This window comes from Loxodonta africana, chromosome X (genome assembly GCF_030014295.1).
Source record: "Loxodonta africana isolate mLoxAfr1 chromosome X, mLoxAfr1.hap2, whole genome shotgun sequence".
Lineage (NCBI taxonomy): Eukaryota > Metazoa > Chordata > Mammalia > Proboscidea > Elephantidae > Loxodonta > Loxodonta africana.
In genome coordinates, this window is record NC_087369.1 from 130,722,670 (window position 1) to 130,741,254 (window position 18,585).

The 18,585-nt window shown below is 47.2% G+C and overlaps 1 protein-coding gene across 8 annotated transcripts in view; it reads left to right on the top strand.

Moving 5' to 3' along the window:
• The first annotated feature begins 1,098 nt into the window (after positions 1-1,098).
• The window catches only part of TMEM164 (transmembrane protein 164), a 193,019-nt gene continuing 175,532 nt past the window's right edge, over positions 1,099-18,585 (top strand). For 2 of the 8 annotated variants that reach the window (XM_064278675.1, XM_064278678.1), the window contains exons 1-2: positions 2,912-3,024; positions 3,344-4,011. In XM_064278675.1, the coding sequence (XP_064134745.1) occupies positions 3,622-4,011 (390 nt within the window). In that variant the 5' untranslated portion in view covers positions 2,912-3,024; positions 3,344-3,621. Of the gene's footprint in view, positions 2,615-2,892; positions 3,025-3,343; positions 4,012-18,585 lie in introns of those variants that run through there. The other 6 variants (XM_064278677.1, XM_064278676.1, XR_010319836.1 and 3 more) reach the window with 6 other exon arrangements.

Below are 18,585 nucleotides of genomic sequence, written 5' to 3' on the forward strand. Positions count from 1 at the left end.
TATGCAGATTTGGGGAAGGGCACTGAATTTGTGGATCTGTGAGCAGAGGAACAAAGATGGGTAACAATAAGAGCTAGCATTTATCAGGCACTTTCTATGCCCCAGATAGTAAGTGTTCTTCATAACTTAACTCATTATTTAACCTGCATAATAACCGTATGGATCAGATATACTGCTGTTGTTAGTTGCTGTTGAGCCGGCTCCGATTTACTGCGACCCTGTATGTGTAGAGTAGAACTGCACTCCATAGGGTTTTCAAGGCTGTGAACTTTCAGAAGCACATTGCTAAGCCTGTCTTCTGAGGCATCTCTGGGTGGGTTCAAACCACCAACCTTTCAGCTAAGTAGTCGAATGCTTAACTGTTTGTGCCACCCAGGTGCTCCTAGACTAGGTAATAAACCAAACTAAACCAAACCCGTTGCCATCAAGTTGATTCTGACTTATCCTATAAGGCAGAATAGAACTGCCCCATAGGGTTTCCAAGGAGCAGCTGGTGTATTCGAACTGCTGACCTACCTTTTGGTTAGTAGCCTGAGCTCTTAACCACTGTGCCACCAGGGCTCTGGGATTAGATAACAGTACCTTTCAACTTATATATGAGGCATTTGAGGTACAGGGAGGTTGAGTAAATTGCCCAAGGTCACACAGTAAGTAAGTGGCATAAATAGGATTCAAATCCAAGTCCTAAACACTTTCCTATTCTACCTATACCAAAACAAAAACAAACCCATTTCTGTTGAGTTGATTCTGATTCATAGCAACCCTGTAAGACAGAGTTGAACTGACCCATAGAATTTCCAAGGAGTGACTGGTGGATTCAAACTGCCAACCTTTTGGTTGGCAGCTGAGCTCTTAACCACATCTGTGGCTCTGTGAGGAAACTGGCCTGGTTACAGTCATTAAACATGGCTATTTTGCAAACACAGGACAGGGCTAGGTCAAATTCCCAACTCAAGTTCAGCATGGAAATTGAAAGGATTAATGAAGCCATTCACCAAGTGCTACAACCTTATTCTTAACTTTCTTGAAGACAGGAACTTGAGGTCTCCAGATGCTACATGCCATTGCCAGGAGTGCCACAGCTTTGTTGCTATTGTTCTTTTGTTATGTTGTTACAGATTTAACAAGACAGGGAAAGGAGAATGAACGAGTGAGCCTCCGAATCAATTATTGCTTGTTGTTGTTCTTTATTAACTAGCACTTGAAGAGAATCAGGCCCATGGTAGATGCCGTAACAAAGCTTAGAATTAGACCAGTCTACCTGTCTCTGAGGCTATATTTGTCATGAAAACCAGACTTGGAAAGGATGGGAGGACAGTGGCTTGATAATACAGTAGATTATATTTTCTGTTTTGAGCCTGGCTTGCAGCTAGCACCCAAAAGTGTTTCCTAGACAAGGTGCCTAACTGTGTTTTTCTGGATATCCTCTTAATTTATTGTGAGTCGTCAATAAATATTAAATCAACACGAAGTAGATTCTGAGGTCCCTGCCCTGTTTCCTTGTCCACAAAACAGTTTATAGATAGAAAGCAGCAGAGAAGAGGAGACCATGTTTCAATTAGGTGCCCTTGTCCAATTCTTGGGCTCTGACAGGTCCCTCGCATCCACACACTGTCCTAGCTGGCCTTTCAGTGACTGGGCTCTTGGCCACGTGCAGGTTGGGAAGCAGCTGCTCCCTTGCAGGGAGGGAGGGGGAAAAGAGGTCAGGGGAAGCTTCGTTTCCTCCTGCTGGGCTGTGACTGAAGGCGTGGCAGGAGAGAGGGGAGAAGGAAGGGGAAGCGAGAGAGTGGCAGGGGTGGTCTGTGTGGCCTGAGGTGAGGGGAGAAAAATACAGCTAGAGCAAAAAAAAGGGGAAGAGCGAGGAAAAGCGCTGCCAATCCAGTTCTAGGCACTGAAGTGGGGCTGTGGCTAGCCAGGTGAGAGAAGAATCTACTGTTTAATGGCAGAAAGGAAGAAACGCGAACAGGAGAAGGTCGTACCCAGTAAACACCTCAAGGAAAGCTTGCCCAGCTGCTTTCGCTAGATAGGTCTACTCAGTCCACAAGAATTTCGTGAGGGTCGGCTAAGTGCGCGGGATACAAAGAAGCGCGCTGAAGAATCGGACCACGGGAGGCGGAGTCAATGCAAAAGACTTCACTGGGGAGGCGAATTCTGTACGCGGTGGTGAAAGACTGTGCACGCGTGCAGGCTCCGAGTGCAGAATACGAGACAGGCCGGGGAGGAGGAGGAAGGAGGCGGGGATTGAGCAAGGAGGAGGGAGAAGGAGGGAGAGCTGACTGGCGGGTGGGAGGTGTGAATGGTGGAAGCGGTGGGGGCAGTGACAGAGGCCAGGAAGGGAAAAAGGCGAGGCGGAGTAGTGGTTGCCCGCGGGAGGGGGCGGGGGCGAGAGGCCGAGCTGTACTTGTGAGGAGGGAGGCGGTAGCGGCCGCGAGAGGGAGGAGAGAGGGAGGGAAGAAGGAGGAAGCGAGTGCGGCTGCTGCTGGGGGAGGAAGACCGGGAGGAGGAGCCCTACGCGGTGGCTGTGGCTGCAGCCGCCCGAGGAGCCCAGCGCCTGAGCGCGGGGAGCGCGGGAGGCAAGCGGCCGCCCGAGCCGGGGCCGCAGGCCGAGCTGCCGGTGAGTGGAGCCCCGCCGGGCGCGGCGGCCTGTCCCGGGGGCCGGGCGGGAGGCGCGGGGAAGATGCGGCGCGGGGTGGAGGGCGGGGGCCGACTGGAGCCCAGCCCCTGGCTGGCCCGGCCTCCCTCCCTCCTCCCGGCTTCCTCCCGCCGCTGCCGGCGCGCAGAAGGCAGGTCCCGGGCGGGCGGGCCGAGGGCTGGGGGTGGTGCTGCCCGGGGCGGGCGGGGGGGGGCCGGGGGGGGCGGGCGTCGGGGCCGGAGGTGGAGCTGGGGGCTGGGGGTGGACCCGGGCGCCAGAGGCTGGACCGGGAGGGCTCTAAATTGGCTGGAGGGGCCCGTCGGCGGCGAAGTTGCTAGCTGGGGGCAGAGACGGCCACGCGGTTGCAGGAGTAAGAGATCCCCCTGTGGCGAGTGCGTGAGACGAGGAGTCCGGCGTCCCAGCCATCCCGTCGCCCTCCCCGCCTGCCCGGCCCCGCTAGCTCCTCTCCTGGCCTCCGCGCGTCCCCTTGTTCTCACTCCTCTTGCTCCCCTGTTCGCTCCCGCGGCACTGCCGGGTCCCCTTGGTCCCACGCCCTGACCCTCCCGGCCTCCGGCTGGCCCTGGCCCCTGCTTGCCTCGCCTCTACCCCTGGTTCCCCTTTTCTTCCCTCGCTAGTTACCCTTCCCCGCTTCATAATTCCCGATGCAATTGCCTCTTTGAGACCTTTTTTTTTTCCTCTCCTTCCTTTTAGATTGGCCAACGGCTCCTTTCAACCCTGCCTCGTTGGTGGCCACTGGAGAAGCGCGGGGGGCTCCCCAGACAGCCGTGGGGACAAGTTAGAGCCAGCACTTTACCCCAGGCCTCGCGTGTAGCGTCCCCTCCCCTGCTCTAGGTGCCCTGGTGTCTGGAGGGGAGTTTGGAGGTGTGCCCATCTTACATGTCCCACGCCCTGGGCAACCCTCTGAGCTTGTTGTGTTCCATCTCATTTTTTGCATCCTGCACGGTGGTCGAGGGGAACCACTTTGCATCATGTCCCGGTATAGCTACCAGAGTCTCCTGGACTGGCTCTATGGGGGCGTGGACCCCAGCTTTGCAGGCAATGGGGGCCCCGACTGTGCTGCCTTCCTCTCTTGGCAGCAGCGGCTGCTGGAAAGTGTGGTGGTCCTGACCCTGGCCCTGGTGGAGATCCTGGTGGCCCTGCGGCACATCCTGAGGCAGACGAAGGAGGACGGTAGGGGTGGCCGTGGCAGCCAGCCAGAGCAGGTGACCCAGCGGCCAGAGGAAGGCAAGGAGAGCCTGAGCAAGAATCTGCTCTTAGTAGCCCTGTGCCTGACCTTCGGGGTGGAGGTGGGCTTTAAGTTCGCCACCAAGACCGTCATCTACCTGCTCAACCCCTGTCACCTGGTCACCATGATGCATGTGAGTCTGTTGACTTTTTCCTGGGCAACCTAAGTGATAGAGTCATTTGTGTGCTCTGAGCATTGGGCAGTGTAGAGCACCTCATCCCTGCGGGAAGTGGGACCCTTAAAAATGATTTTCCAACAAGTGGCTGCCTCTGTGCAGATTTCAGAGGTGGCTTTCTCTCACCTTTGCACAATGTGTCAGCCCCACAGTGGAGGTGAGGAACACTGTGCCGAACCCTAGGAACGACTGGCACTCAGGCCAGCTGCCCATCTAGGTGACCTTTCAGAAGCAGGAAGGCCTAGGTGGCCTTTCAGAAGCAGGAAGTCCAGGCCCAATCAGGTGCCCTTTCCGAATCTCATGTATGGACAGTGGCCCAGCCTCATTGCCCTTTGCTATAGTTCATTTCCCGGGGGCCTGGTGACAGTCTTTTCCTGGAGACGGTCACATCAGCGTCCTTGTCTCCACTGTGGTACTTTGGGGAAATACTTTTATGGGTTTCTCTTAATGACTCTTTCATTTGGGAGTGTACACTCTTAGGGCGAGGTCTGCCTTTGAATTCGGAGGCACTGGAGCCGCACCAGCCTCCCACTAAGTGCACCCTGTAACAGGCTCCAAGTTGACTTAGGAACTTTGAGCTGGTGATCTCTATCTATGGTGAGAGGGTGTTTGTTTTGCAGACTTTTCAATCTTTTCACTATCATTCTGTCTCCTGTGGTCATGGTCCAGGGGTGGAAGTCCAACTTCCACCTATTAGCAGTGCTAAGAAAAACAAATGGGAATGAAAAGGGAAGTTGCCAGATACATAAAAATAATCTGGGTGAGGACCAAGAGTGAGACTGCCTGCCTGTACTTAGCCTGCGTGGAGAGCTGTCCTAAAGCTATAAAATCATGGAGGAGGAGGAAGAGGAGAAGGGGAAGAACATCTGTCTTTTTTAGATTTCAGGCTGTGGAAAACCTGGTGTGTTTTATCCAATGGCAGTTTTGCAACCTGTCATTAGGATCTCTATTGCTTTCATATTTGTCAAAAGTTATTCTCAGGAGACTTGTGACAGCCTTCTTTGGGGCAGGAGGTTGAGATTATTATCCCTATTTTACAGGCCTGGCAGGGTCCAGGAATGGGAGGTCACCTCCCTGCAGCCAAAAGATGAATTAGCATCTGAGTTGGAAAGCAAACTTATCCATCTTGGGGCCAAAAGCTGTCAGTGGAGAGGCAGGGAGAGGCTGAGGCAGATGAGCATGGTGCTGTCTCTCTACTTGTGGCTCAGATACTTGCTACTTGTGTGTTCCTCAGAACTCCTTTGATTGCAGTTTTCCTGGCCTCAGTTTTCAAATCTGTAAAATGTGGTGAGTGGCCTCAGACCCCTTCTCTTCTTGCAAATGTGGCCAGGAGGTGTGGATAGCTTTGGAATAAAGAGGCTATTATTGACTGAGTGGCTGTAAGCATCAAACAGGGATGGAGTGGGCAACATTTTTTGAGAGAGGGCTTCTTGGGAAGTGATGCCATTCACAGGAAGCCCGGGGCTCTCCCAGCTAGACCTTCTGTGTAAATTTGAGCCAGTCCTCTTGCTTTCTTTTTCATGAATGGGCTTTTTGTTAAAGAGAGGAAACAACCCATCGCAGCCGCTGCTGTGCGAGGCTCTCTGGACAGGAGTGCTTTTTTTGGATGGCAGGTGGTGAGGGTCAGAGGGTGCCTCTTCTACAAAGGGGTCTTGAGGCCTCTGGCAACCACATATCTAGAAGGTCAACAAAGGACTAAATTCAGCCTGGCTGGAACTGCTGCTGGTGTGATGATGTCAAACCTGGCAGCACCATGGTTTTTTGAGGGAACGTTTTTAGAAGTTTTTAGAGGACTCAGGAATCCTAGTTCTGTATAGTTGTGTGACTTTGGGGAGAGTACCTTTCCTGGGCCTCAGTTTGCCCATCTGGAAAATGTGTCAGAGTTGTACTCCTAGCTCTTGACAGTCTATGCTCTGTGATTCTTTTTTCTGTAAGCAGCGGATGGGGGTGCAACAGAAAGCTATTCTGAAATGCTTTTGGCCTCCTTGTGTGGAAAAAAGGAAGCTGATTTCTTCTCTGAGGAGGCCAGGTGGTCGATCCCTTTTTATCTTTTGCTCCCTGTATCTCCTCAGTGAAGTAAACCTGACCAGACCACCCCTAGGGACACAAGCAGATGATGATGGCACTTGGAGCTTGCTGCTGCAGAGAGATGGATGTTTTGGGGACTGTGGGCTGATTTCTGTCACCGGTGCTTTTTCAGTTCTCTTGTGCTTAGCTTAAACTCTGAAGCTATAGGCTGAGGGCAGAGAACTGCATTGTGCTGAGGAATCCTTAAGCTCAACTGGGATTATACTCCTTTGCCCTTTACCCCCAAGTCACTGCTTTATATCATTTAAACAGTAACCTCTGGCCTACTAGGGGATCTAGCCTTTGATAAGTCCAACTTTCCACACCATCCATGGGCAACAGGAATGAATGGATTTTTAGAAGTTGATGTGAGTTCTTAACAGAAATATAATAGCAGAAGGTTAGAAGTAATTTTCTGACTTGATGGCCGCAATGACTGATGATAATATGTGTGGTTAATGATACCTTACATTTATCTGGCACTTCACTGTTTATAAGGTACTTTCACATCCATTGTCTTATCTAGCCTTGTGATAGATTAGCTTGGGCCTGGAGAAAGGGATGTTAAAATGTTTCCTGTGACTGTGTGTATTCCTAAGGGAAGATAATGAATACAAAGTAATGCTGTGGCAAGTGAATGAGTTGAATTAGGCTGTATTATGGCAGTAAATTCTTTGGAGTTCAGAGGTCCTGAAAAGGAAAGGGTGACATTAGCTGAAGGGAAAGGGTTAACTTAGCAGAGCCATTTCTGATGTGTGTCTCTCAGCACGAGGACTCAATTTTGGCTTCATAGGGAGGCTCTTTTCCTTGGAGAGTCAGTGTAAGTTTGTAACAAGGCCGGTATTACTTTAGGCCAGGAAGTAGAGAAGTTGGAGGGAAATCAGTTTGTCTCCCCATCTCCTATTTTTCAGTCTGCAGAATATTCTCAAGGCCTCGCTACCAGACTGTCAGCATGGCCATGCTGCCTTTGGGTGACTGCCAACTTTACTAGCATATGGAGGTGCAGAACTGTGTCCGAGTTCTATTCTTGATTAACATTTCTGCTGTCAGGTTTCTTTTTGGTCTCATCTGATTTCTCAAAGGGCCTGGGATTGTAAAATGATGTAGGCTTGCATGATTGAACCAACACTATCTCACATCTAAAGCTCCAGCTGGAAGTGTTTGTGGATTCTCAGATCAGCAAGCACCAAGATGAACACACCATTGTTAATCCCCTTGCTAAATATTGCTAATGTTTACCAATAAGTATTTCTTCAAGCCTGGATAATCTTGTTTTGCATATTGTTTTGGCAGGGATGGGTGACAGGGGATGAACTTACTAAGTGATTTTGCTGTTTACCAATAATCACCCAAAAAGTTAGTGGCAGAGGTTGCTTTAGGACTCAGCTGTCACAATGGGAACTGAGGCTTTAAGCAGGAAGAGATTCCTGTAGCTATATAAGTCCTAAAAATACAGTTTCTCAGAATAAGGATTAAAATGACAGTTTGGCTGAATATGTCTGTAAAGATTAGTGGTCTTAACTTCTTGTTGTGTACCATCGAGTCAGTTCCGACTCATAGCTACCCTATATGACAGAGTAGAACTGCCCCATAGGGTTTCCCAGGCTGTAATCTTTATGGAAGCAGATTGCCAGGTCTTTCTCCCATGGAGCTGCTGGTGAGTTTGAACCGACAACCTTTTTGCTTAGCAACTGAGCGCTTAACTGTTAGGCCACCAAGGTTCCTTTGTCTTAACCAAACCAAAACCAAACCTGCTGCTGGCGAGTTGATTCTGACTCACAGCGACCCTAAAGGACAGAGTAGAACTGCCCCATAGGGTTTTCAAGGAGGGCCTGGTAGATTTGAACTGCTGACCTTTTCGTTAGCAGCCGTAGCTCTTAACCACTACCACCAGGGTTTCCTGTCTTAACTTAGTGGCCTTTTATTTCCCTTGAGTCCAGTTATGTGATCTTTATCTTAGAAACTTAACAAAAAGACCCTATTTTGAGTGCCTTGTTTAAATGTCCAGTTTCTTTTGGTTCTGTATGTGTCTGTGTCTGTGTCAACGTGTCCTGGTTGGACACTGAACTTAGTCGGGCGCAACATGTGCCATTTAACCCTCGATGTCTATGCACCTAAGCAGTCTGTATCCCCTGGTGGACATATGGCAAATGATAACTGATGTTATTGATCCCTTGGCCCCAAGCCACTGGTTTTTAGGCAGTAATACTGAGCCCCATCGTTTTTTAAGAGTGGCCATTACTATATGCTTTTCTTTCTTCTTTCAACTGTATTACAGGTCTGATTTCTGACAAATAGGTTTACCTGCTTTTGATTCGCTCTTTGATGTTCTTACTTCCTCCCTCTTTGCTAAAAGTGCACAGACTTGAGCATTTTGTGACACCCTTTGGAACTGAATCCACACTGGTGTATTCCCGTTGCTATGTGATGGGTTTGTTTTAGAGAAAACCTGATGGATTTGAGAACTAGGCTTCCTTTTTTTCCTCCTTGACTTCAGACCAGACACACCTCCTCATTCCCCATCTGTTGTCTGGAGCACTGATTACTGTTTCTGCTTGGAATTGACGTCGGTGGGTAATGGGTACAATGAGGGATCCAGCCATCTGCTGACAGCTTATCAGATGGGCTGTGTCCTGTGTCATCAGTCTAGGGGGACACCAGGGAATGATGTTTATATGGGCCTCTGCAGTGAGGCATGACATTCCTTTTTAGTTTGTTTTACTTTCTCCCCCAAGGAAATTTGCAGAGGATTTTTCCATCCTTCATTGTTACAGTCTTTCGGAGGCGTCCGTTATAAAGAGAAGTGGCATGGATTGGTGGATTAAACAACCCACAGGCAGTCCGGGGATTTAAAATTATATCCATGCTAGTTTAGCCCATGGCTTGCTATGGGAATCTGGGCAAATTATTTAACCTTTTCCTACCTCAGTCTTCTCCATGAAACGGGCCACATGGAGCAAAGCATTTTAATCCTCTGGATAACTATGTGGTCACTTAAACAGAGAACCTGGGCAAAGCCGATCAAAGCTGGCAGATGCCCAATACATTTTTCCCTTAAGCTCAGAGACTGACAAACCTCAACTCCTTTTAACTTTCTTGATAGCTACTAGAATCCATTTCTCTAGTCATTTCTGTTGCTTTTCTCTGGATCCTTGCCCATTTCTGCATATCCTTCTAATGCACAGCATATAAAACTGGATGCTGTAACTCTTAACAGAGGTCCAGCCTGCGCTAAGCAGAGACGAAAAGATTTGCTTCCCATCCTTTTCACACCAGGCACCTGTTAATCCAGCCTGGCGTTGTGCTTGCTTTTAAATTACAGTGTGTTGCTGGCTCCTATTCAGTGGCTCATCCGCAGGTACCCTGGATTCTTGTCCTTTGGCCATAGATGTGCCAGCTTCTAAGTCTTTGTGGGGTATGTTTTGTGTTCCTCCCCTCAATAAATACTCCTCTGAAATTCTCCTCTTCTATGAAACCTTTCCAGTTATTCCAGTCATTCTAGGAACACCTTTCGTCTTCCTTTCCCAACCCTCTGAATACTGCAAATATTTGGTTCTTTAAAATATATCTTTGTATGTATGTAGGTAATCCTGCAAGTGTCTGGCTGGTCACCTGTTTATGCACCTTTGTTCGGCCTCCAACATTAGCATGAACAGTTTTTCTAAGGAAAGGCATAGTCTTTTTTTCTTTTGTACCTCCCTGCAGAGCTTAATACAATACTGTACATGTGCATTAATTGTTTGATGTGTGCCCACATAATGGTGACTGACTGATGGAGCTAAGTTTTTTCTTTCCCCTCTGGTGGCCCTGTCTATGTTCCCTTGAAGTCTCATGGGCACTGCTCCTATGTATCTTGTGCCCGTTAAGAGAATCCTTCTGTCTGCTTTTTTAAACAGCCAGAGAAGAGAGACAGTTTCAGATCCAGCTTCCATATCTTTTTGTTGGATTTCCATCACAAAGAGCTGGTTATTGGAACTGTGGCCTGCTGTCTGCCCAAAGTGTTTGCTCGCTTTCATCCCAGTCAGGCAATTATGCCTTTGGATCTTGGTCTGAATCCCTTGGTAGACATTTGGACATGCCTACTTTCTTCTCTTCTTTAATATCATATATATTTAAAAATATTATTAAGCCAGTGGCTCACTTTTCATTTCTCTCTCCCCTCCTGTATTTTTTAATATATTTTGTTACACTGAGAGTACTTCATTTCAGGTGCTCTTCTCCTGCCTGTAGCTGGTTAAATGGGCATGAAAAGACTATGGGCCTGGAGAACAGTGATTCTCAAATTTTATTTGTGAGAGAATCTCTTGGAAGCTTTTTACAATGCAGATGCCAGGTCTCCTACCCAGAGATTCTGAGTAGGTCTAAGGTGAGGCTGGGAATCTGCATTTATAACAAGGTCCTGGGTGATTTTGATGCCCGTGAGCCTTGGACCCCACTTTGAGAGACATTATTTAGTGGCTTCAGTAAACCAACCAAAACCCAGTGTCATCGAGTTGATTGCGACTCATAGCGACCCTATAGGACAGAGTAGAACTGTCCCATAGGGTCTTCAAGGAGTGCCTGGAGGATTCGAACTGCCGCCCTTTGATTAGCAGCCACTACACCACCAGGGTTTCCATGGCTTCAGTATTAAGTAGGAAATTGGTTCAAATGTTCATTCTGACTGGCATGAATCTGGGTGGCCTGTGGGCAGGGCATTTAGTCCTCTGGCAGCATCTCAGTGGTTATGTAGGTGTTAAATAATGTGTTTCAAATTAGAGGTTGAGAACCCCAAGGTACTGAGAGGTGGATTTTAAGGTAGCTCAGTGGTTAAGAGCTTGGCTGCTGACCAAAAGGCCGGCAGTTCAAATCCACCAGCTGTTCCTTGGAAACCCTATGGAGCAGTTCTACTCTGTCCTGTAGGGTTGGTATGAGTTGAAATTGACTCGAAGGCAATGGGTTTGGTTTTTTGGTGTTTTTTTTTTGTTTTTTAGAGAGAGGACCAGTGACTTGTTTGTTGACTCTGTGTCCTCTATGTCAGTGGAGTATATGAGCTACGTTTCCTTTATCACCTTCCAGTCCTCCTGTCTGGTCGCTAAGATCTGCAGGGACCAACAAGAGGAAATGTTGACACGTGGTTGTTGTGTGCTAACTCTCTGTTGGCAGGACTCTGGTTTTAAATGTCCATGGGAATTAATTCATTCTCGTATTCATTCAACAAACATTTATTGAATGTGTATTGTATGCCAAATATTGTGACAGGCACTGGAAATTCAGAGATAAATAAGAAATAGTCCTTGCTCTCATGTTGCTGATGGTTTAGAGGAGACAGAGAAGAAAAAGATCAACTAAGTTACAATGTGACATGTACGATAACAGATTTGAACAAAGTCCTATGGAAGCATAGAGGACATAGGGTACTTTTTTTTTTCTTAAGTGCAATTAAGGAAGGCCATTTGAGCTCCATGAGAGCAGGGACCTTTGTTCACTATTCTCTCCCCAGTGCCTAGAACAGGGCCTGGTCCATAGTAGGTACTCAGTAAATGTGTGTGAGCGCATGGATAGGAGTTCGTCGAGTGATGTAGGAAGGAAGGGAATCCTAGGCATAGGAAACAGCATGTGCAAAGGCACAGAGTTGCTTTCTCCTTCACAGGAAAGCATCTCAACTGTAACGTGGAGTCATTCACGTATTCTTATCGGGGCAAATTCTTCTTATTTCTCTCTTGGCAAACCAAGTAGGACTCTAGAAATGCCCTGTCATTTCTGGGATGCTAAGAGACCTGGAGATGCCCAAGAATCCTCGATAGGGGCCTCACCAGGTAAAAAATTGTGTTCTCTGTGATGTCCTAAGGAGGACCCACACTGTCAAGGACAGATGCACAGAACATTGAGGCAGGTGAGCAGACGTTAAATAAACACAGGAAATAGGGAGCTACAGGCATCCCACTGGCAGCCAGGAGATGATTTTTAGTGGCTCATGGGGTGGCTGTTGCCCCCACTAAGGTCCATAGCAGAACTGATGACCTTTGATACTTTCTTTCTTTTTCATATTCCTTTTTCCCTGCTTCCACCTGACCCATTCCATCCAAGCCTACCCTCTCCCAGAGTTCTCCAAGCTCCAAAACAGCCCCTTCCGCAATTCATACCACATATGCCACCAGAGAACATAATGTCCACTAGGGAATTAGGAAGAAAGCAGTTCCATTTAAGAGGCTCATGCTGAAGTGTGAATGGCTCCCAGACTGACTCAGCTGGGTGTGAGGGAGATGAGTTTTTAAAACGGCCTTGTTATCCCAATCCTGTCTCTGATTGGTAGACTGTATCTAATATTTTTGAGCAGGTGCCTTTTCTCAGGTTCCTGGCCCAGTTTTTGGCCTCTTCCCCAAGGCCAGGAGAACTGGAGTTATCAGTATTTCAGCACCCTACTTGCTGACCCCTAGCGTATCATATTAACGTGAGCCCCATTCAAGGTTGCCTTAGTCATCTGGTGCTGCTATAACAGAAATACCACAAGTGGATGGCTTTAACAAAGAGAAATTTATTTCCTCACAGTGAAGTAGGCTAGAAGTCCAAACTCAGGGTGCCAGCTCCAGGGGAAGGCTTTCTCTCTGTCGGCTCTGGAGGAAGATCCTTGTCATCAATCTTCTCCTGGTCGAGGAGCTCCTCAGAGCCAGGAACCCCAGATCCAAAGGATGCGCTCTGCTCCTGGTGCTGCTTTCTTGGTGATATGAAGTTCCTGTGTTTCTCTGCTGGAATCTCTCTTTTATCTCAAGAGATTGCCTCAAGACAGTCCAGTCTTGTAGATTGAGTCCTGCCTCACTACATAACTGTTGCCCATCCTCCTTCATTAACATCAGAGAGGCAGGATTTACAACATATAGGAAAATCACACAACACTGGGAATCATGGCTCAGCCCAATTGATACACACATTTTTTGGGGGGACATAATTCAATCCATGCAAAGGTGGTTGGATGCAGTGGTTACTCTGGAGGTCTGGCAGGACCCCTTCTCTTCGGGGCACCAGTCCTCTCTGTTTAGTACTCAGCTCTTTCCCAGGGAAAGAGTTGCCAGCTAAACAGGGTATGGCTTGCACATCTGTCGGTATATGGTGCGTCAAGGGACTTGGACCTGTTGCCAGGCTGAGATCTTGAAGGGAGGGTTTGGGGGATTTCTCAGTTGGCTTTGGTTCATTTACAGTAGCTGCTAGAGGGAATGCCAGAGGGAAAGAGGGTAGGATGAGTGTTGTCCTGGGCTCGGTGGCTCTGAGGGAAGGGAATGAATCGCAGGAGCCAGGAGGTTAGAGAGGATTGGTCTGTTTGGCAGAAACAGTCCAAACTATACCCTGCGGGCAGATGTTTAGGTGGGTGGAAGAGGAAGGATCCATCCTGATGCCTTCAGTTTCCCCTATCTGCAACACACATCAGCAGTGACATAAACTCGGGGTGTATTTTGCCTGTGAATTGAATTGACTTTGTCAGTTGACCAGCTGTGTTTGCAGAAAGACTCTGACTATGCTCTGGCTGTTATAGAGAGACATTTCATTCAGGTGTTGATTAAATAAGGCATAGAGCCAGATTGCATATTAAAGCCCTTAACTATGGCTCTGGGAACCCTGGGTAAACACTTATCAGATGTTCTGGGCAGAGCATTAGTGGAGGCTGCTGGAGGTGAGATACCCTCTTCAGAAATCAGGTTGAGGGAAAATGAGGGTAAGGAGAGACTTCTAGAAAGAGTCCTGATCCTCTTTCCCTAGCTTAATCAGATCTGAGCTACTGGCATGTACACTGGCATGTACAGGCTTCCACATTGGCATTTACTTGCCAAATTCTCGCTGGGACCCTGGAGGTTTGGATTGGGACACAGCAGGAATCCTGACTAAATAGGGCAGTTCAAAATGCCTCCTTTTCCTAATATAAGCCCAGCTTAGTGGGTAGAACTTTTGGACCATATTCCTGGCTTTGCATTTGAGCTTCATCACCACGTGACCTTGGGCATGTTACTTAACTGCTCTGAGCCTAAGTTTTCCTCATTCGTCAAATGGAAATGATAATACCAAAAAAAAACCCTAAACCCTTTGTGGTCAAGTCAATTCCGATTCACAGGGACCCTAGAGAACAGGGTAGAACTGCCCCATAGGGTTTCCAAGGAGCAACTGGTGGATTCCAACTGCCAGCCTTTTGGTTAGCAGCCGTAGCGCTTAACCACTGCAGCACCAAGGTTCTGGGAATGATAATAGTACCTACCTAATAGGATTGTTGTGAGGGTGAAATGAAATTATTTCAATCAAGCATTTAGCAGAAGCTCTGGCTCATTGCGCATACAATACATGTTAAAAAAAAAACCCCAAAAAACAAAAAACAAACCCGTTGCTGTCGAGTCTATTCCGACCCATATGTGTTAGTGGTTTTTAATAGTAGTAATGTTGTTAGTTACTACTATTAAAAACTGCTAACACGTATGGGAACTCTATGGGGCAGTTCTACTCTGTCCTGTAGGGTCGCTATGAGTTGGAATCGACTCGACGGCACTGGGTTTGGTTTTTTTGGTGAATTTTGTTAGTTGCCATTGAGTCAATTCAGACTCATGATAAACCCATATGTTACAGAGTAGTACCGCTTCATAGGGTTTTCTGGATTGTAATCTTAACAATAGTACTACTTCATAGGGTTTTCAAGGCTGTGACCTTTCAGAAGCAGATCACCAGGCCTATCTTCTGCGGTACCACTGGGAGGGTTTGAACCACCAACCTTTAGGTTAGCAGTTGAGTGCAAAGTATTGTGCCATTGAGGGACCTTAGTAGTAATGTTACTACTATACATTTCAAGGCAGCAATGATGTACTGGTTAAGCATATAGGCTCTAGAGTAATACAGGCCTGAGTTCAAATCCTACCACTAGCTGGGTAGCCCTAGACAAGTTACTCAACCTTTATGAGCCTAAGTTTCCACATTTGTGAAATGCGATAATGATCACATGTACCTTGCAGGGTTTTGTGAGGACTAGATGAGAAAATACTAATAAATAGCTTCATCTACCTAACATATAGAAAATATTCAATAAACATTAGCTGTGGTGATGATGATTAATATTATGATGATGCCTATTATCATTGTTATAGCTGCTGCTGTGAGCCTGAGTGTCTGATGTTGGGATAAGATGATAGGAGGAATTTGGTACAGGAAGGAAGCGTTAAGAATCTAAACTAAAAAAAGCTTCCCTGGTATCTTTGGCTCATGCTGTGGGCAGAAATACTGGTTCCATAAAGTTGTTGTTGTCAGCTGCTGTCAAGTTGGCCCCTGACTCATGGTGACCCATGCACGACAAAATGAAATGCTGCCCATTCCTGCGCCATCCCCATGATCAGTTGTGGCTTGGACTGTTGTGATCCATAGGGTTTTTGCTGATTGATTTTTGGAAGTAGATTGCCAGGCCTTTCTTCCTAGTCTGTCTTAGTCTGGAAGCTGTTCAGCATCATAGGAACGTGACAGATGGGTGCTGGCTGCACATGTGATGCACTGGCCGGGAATTGAACCCAGGTCTCTTGTATGGAATGTAAGAATTCTACCACTGAACCACCACTGCCCCGTATCATGAAGTAGCACCTGTGTAATACTCTCTGAGAGGCGGTGTTGCTGGCTGTTTGAGGTCTAATGGCATTTTTATGAGTAATCTGAAGGTTGCCTTCAGTCACCTGGTCCTTCCTGAAGAATTTGGAGGATGGCTCTCAGTGGTGGGATGTTTGGCTTTCCAGAAAACTCTTGGTTTAATTATTGTTGTTGTTCATCAATGGAAGGAGCCCTGGTGGCACAGTGGTTAAACCGCTCAGGTGTTAACCAGAAAGGTTGGCAGTCTGAACCCACTAGCCACTCCATGGGAGAAAGATGTGACAGCCTGCTTCCTTAAAGATTTACAGCCTTGGAAACCCTATGGGGAAGTTCTACTCTGTCCTGTAGGGCCGCTGTGGGTTTTTTTGATTTGGGTTCATCAATGGACTGGATCCATGGTGTAAGCTATCTTGAGACTGGTAGCCTAGGAAACCAATGAGTACATGACAGAAGTATGAAACAGTGGTTGGGGGCAGGGGTGGGCAGAGACAGGTAATTGGATTTATTTTTATTAATTTCTTTTGATTGAGGGGGCTGCAGCTTTTTGAAGTGCTATTACCAGAGTTAGGTATGTTCTGTAGGAGAAGGGGCTACTCCCAAAAGAAAAAAAAAAAACTCCCAAAGCTTCTGGGAAAAGGGCAGATTTGTGGTGGACTAGCATCTTAGCCGAAGAAGTACAGTGTAGTGGAAAATGTGCTGCTTGAGAGGGTCAAATTCATTGTGCCTTCCTTATACATCAGTAAATGGACAGAAAAAAGGTAGACATTCTTCTTGCATCTTCTCGATATGGCAAACCTCTCTTATTATCGAGACTAGTTACTCTTTCAGAGTAGACTTTGCTCTGGGGCCCAGCAGCTGGGCACCCCAGACCTTAGTCATGCGACTTTACGGTCTTGGAGTGGGGGGTGTCCCACCCTCCCAAGGCCACTGGAAGGCCTCTGGGCATATCCCCAAGCATTATGGGTAAATAGGCAGTTCCTTAGTCTGGGCGTTGGGAGAATTGAGAAGGCTAAGGTCATGTTTTCTGTAATAATCCTGGTTCCCTGGGAGGAACTAGTTTAGAGGTCATTTCTAAAACAAACAGCAACCCTTAGAAATTTGCTGTGAAGTTCACTGTTCTAAGACCTAGGGAAGACTGTAACAAAGGGTCCTCTTCATATCAGCACTTGTTAGTTGTTGGTTTGCATTTGTTAAGTTTCCTTTTTTAAATTCCAGACACTTGAGTGTGTGTGTGCCTGTCGTTGCACTTTATTCTCTTCTCTGCACTTTATTCTCTGCACCCTGCAGGAATGTTTCTGAGGGTCATGTGCACAAGTGCCTCATTATTTTCAGTGTTTCACACTTGGTCCCTTCAGCTGTTGCTGCTGTTGGCTGCTGCTGCTTCACATGGGCATTTCTCCCTATTTCCCAGGCTCCCAATTCCTGAGGAATATCAGGGCACCCTGAGAGAAGGGGCTGGTTTTACCTTTGGATTTCCATTCTGCCTTGTGATAGCTCATCGTGCTTTCCAGTTCAGCTCTCCTCAGAATAGCCCTGCAAGCTAGCACGAAGCCAAGATCATGTTCCCTTGTTTGCTTGTGGGGTGTTGGCCAGTGAGCCAAGAGAACTGATTGGCCCCCAGCCCTATGGCTGGCTACCCTGGGCAGGGTTCTTAGGGTACTGTCTTGGGCATAGGGGGTCAGGGATGACCTTTAGGTCAACTCTGCATTAGATCTGTAGAGAAGAATGTGAAACATGCAGCTTCAAAGGGTCTCCTGACTGGCTGGGTGGTGTTTGGCCATACCTCCCAGCCAGTGCTCTGTTTGCTCAGATGTACACACGTGGAAGCCAGGCTCGGATCATCTTCCCAAATGTCTTACTCCCTGCTTTGGGGCTCTCCTGAAAAAACAATTTGGAAAGTACATTGTGGCCTGCACCTGTTTTTTTTTTTTTAATTCCCCTTCTCCATGGTCAGTTTGCAGTGAAGCAAGGATTAATCCTGGCTCCAATCGACTCAACGGCCATGGGTTTTTTTTTCCTCCCACTTGAATTTTTTCTTTACCTTCTTCCCTTGTGGCTAGGTTTTTATTTTCCATTCCTAACTGTCCACTAACGTTAAGGAGAGCTGGTGCCCCTGCTTATTTAGGGGTACCCTTAAAACTTTTATATACTGTAAACCTAGGACAGGGTCAGATGTCAAATTAAGGAGGAAGAGCTCACGATCATTTTTGGTTATCTCAGCACACTCTCTTAAAAATTCAGAATGGTGGTAATTATAACGCTTCTAACATTTGTGCATATTTGTTATACACCAGGCACCTTGCTAGGTGTACTGCCTACATTACCTCATTTGGAGCCTTTGGCAAAGGTCAGTTTTGTTTTCGCTAATTCCTCTTTCCCGTGGTTCTAGCCGATTTCCCTTTTGGTTGACTATAGACGCTACATGATATCCTAGCATTACCTTCTTTGGTTATTGAAATGGCAGAGTAATGCTAAGTCAGAGCTAAAAGAAACCTCACAGATCACCTAGTTCACCTCTCCTTCCTCCCTCATTTTTTCCACATGAGGAAATTGAGACCCAGAGAGGTAAAGGGACTTGCCCAAAGTCACACAACGAAATAGAAGCAGAACGAAGTTTCCTGACTCCTAGTTCAGTTTTTGTTTTTAATTTTTATTGTGCTTTAAATGAAGGTTTACAAATCAAGTCATTCTTTCATACTCAAATTTATATACACCTTGCTATATACTCCTGTTTTTTTTTTTTTTTATATACTCCTGGTTGCTCTCCCTACAATGTGACAGCACACTCCTTCTCTCCACTCTTTCTTATTGTGTCCATTTGGCCAGCTTCTGACCCCCTCTGCCCTCACATCTCCCCTCCAGACAGGAGATGCCTACATA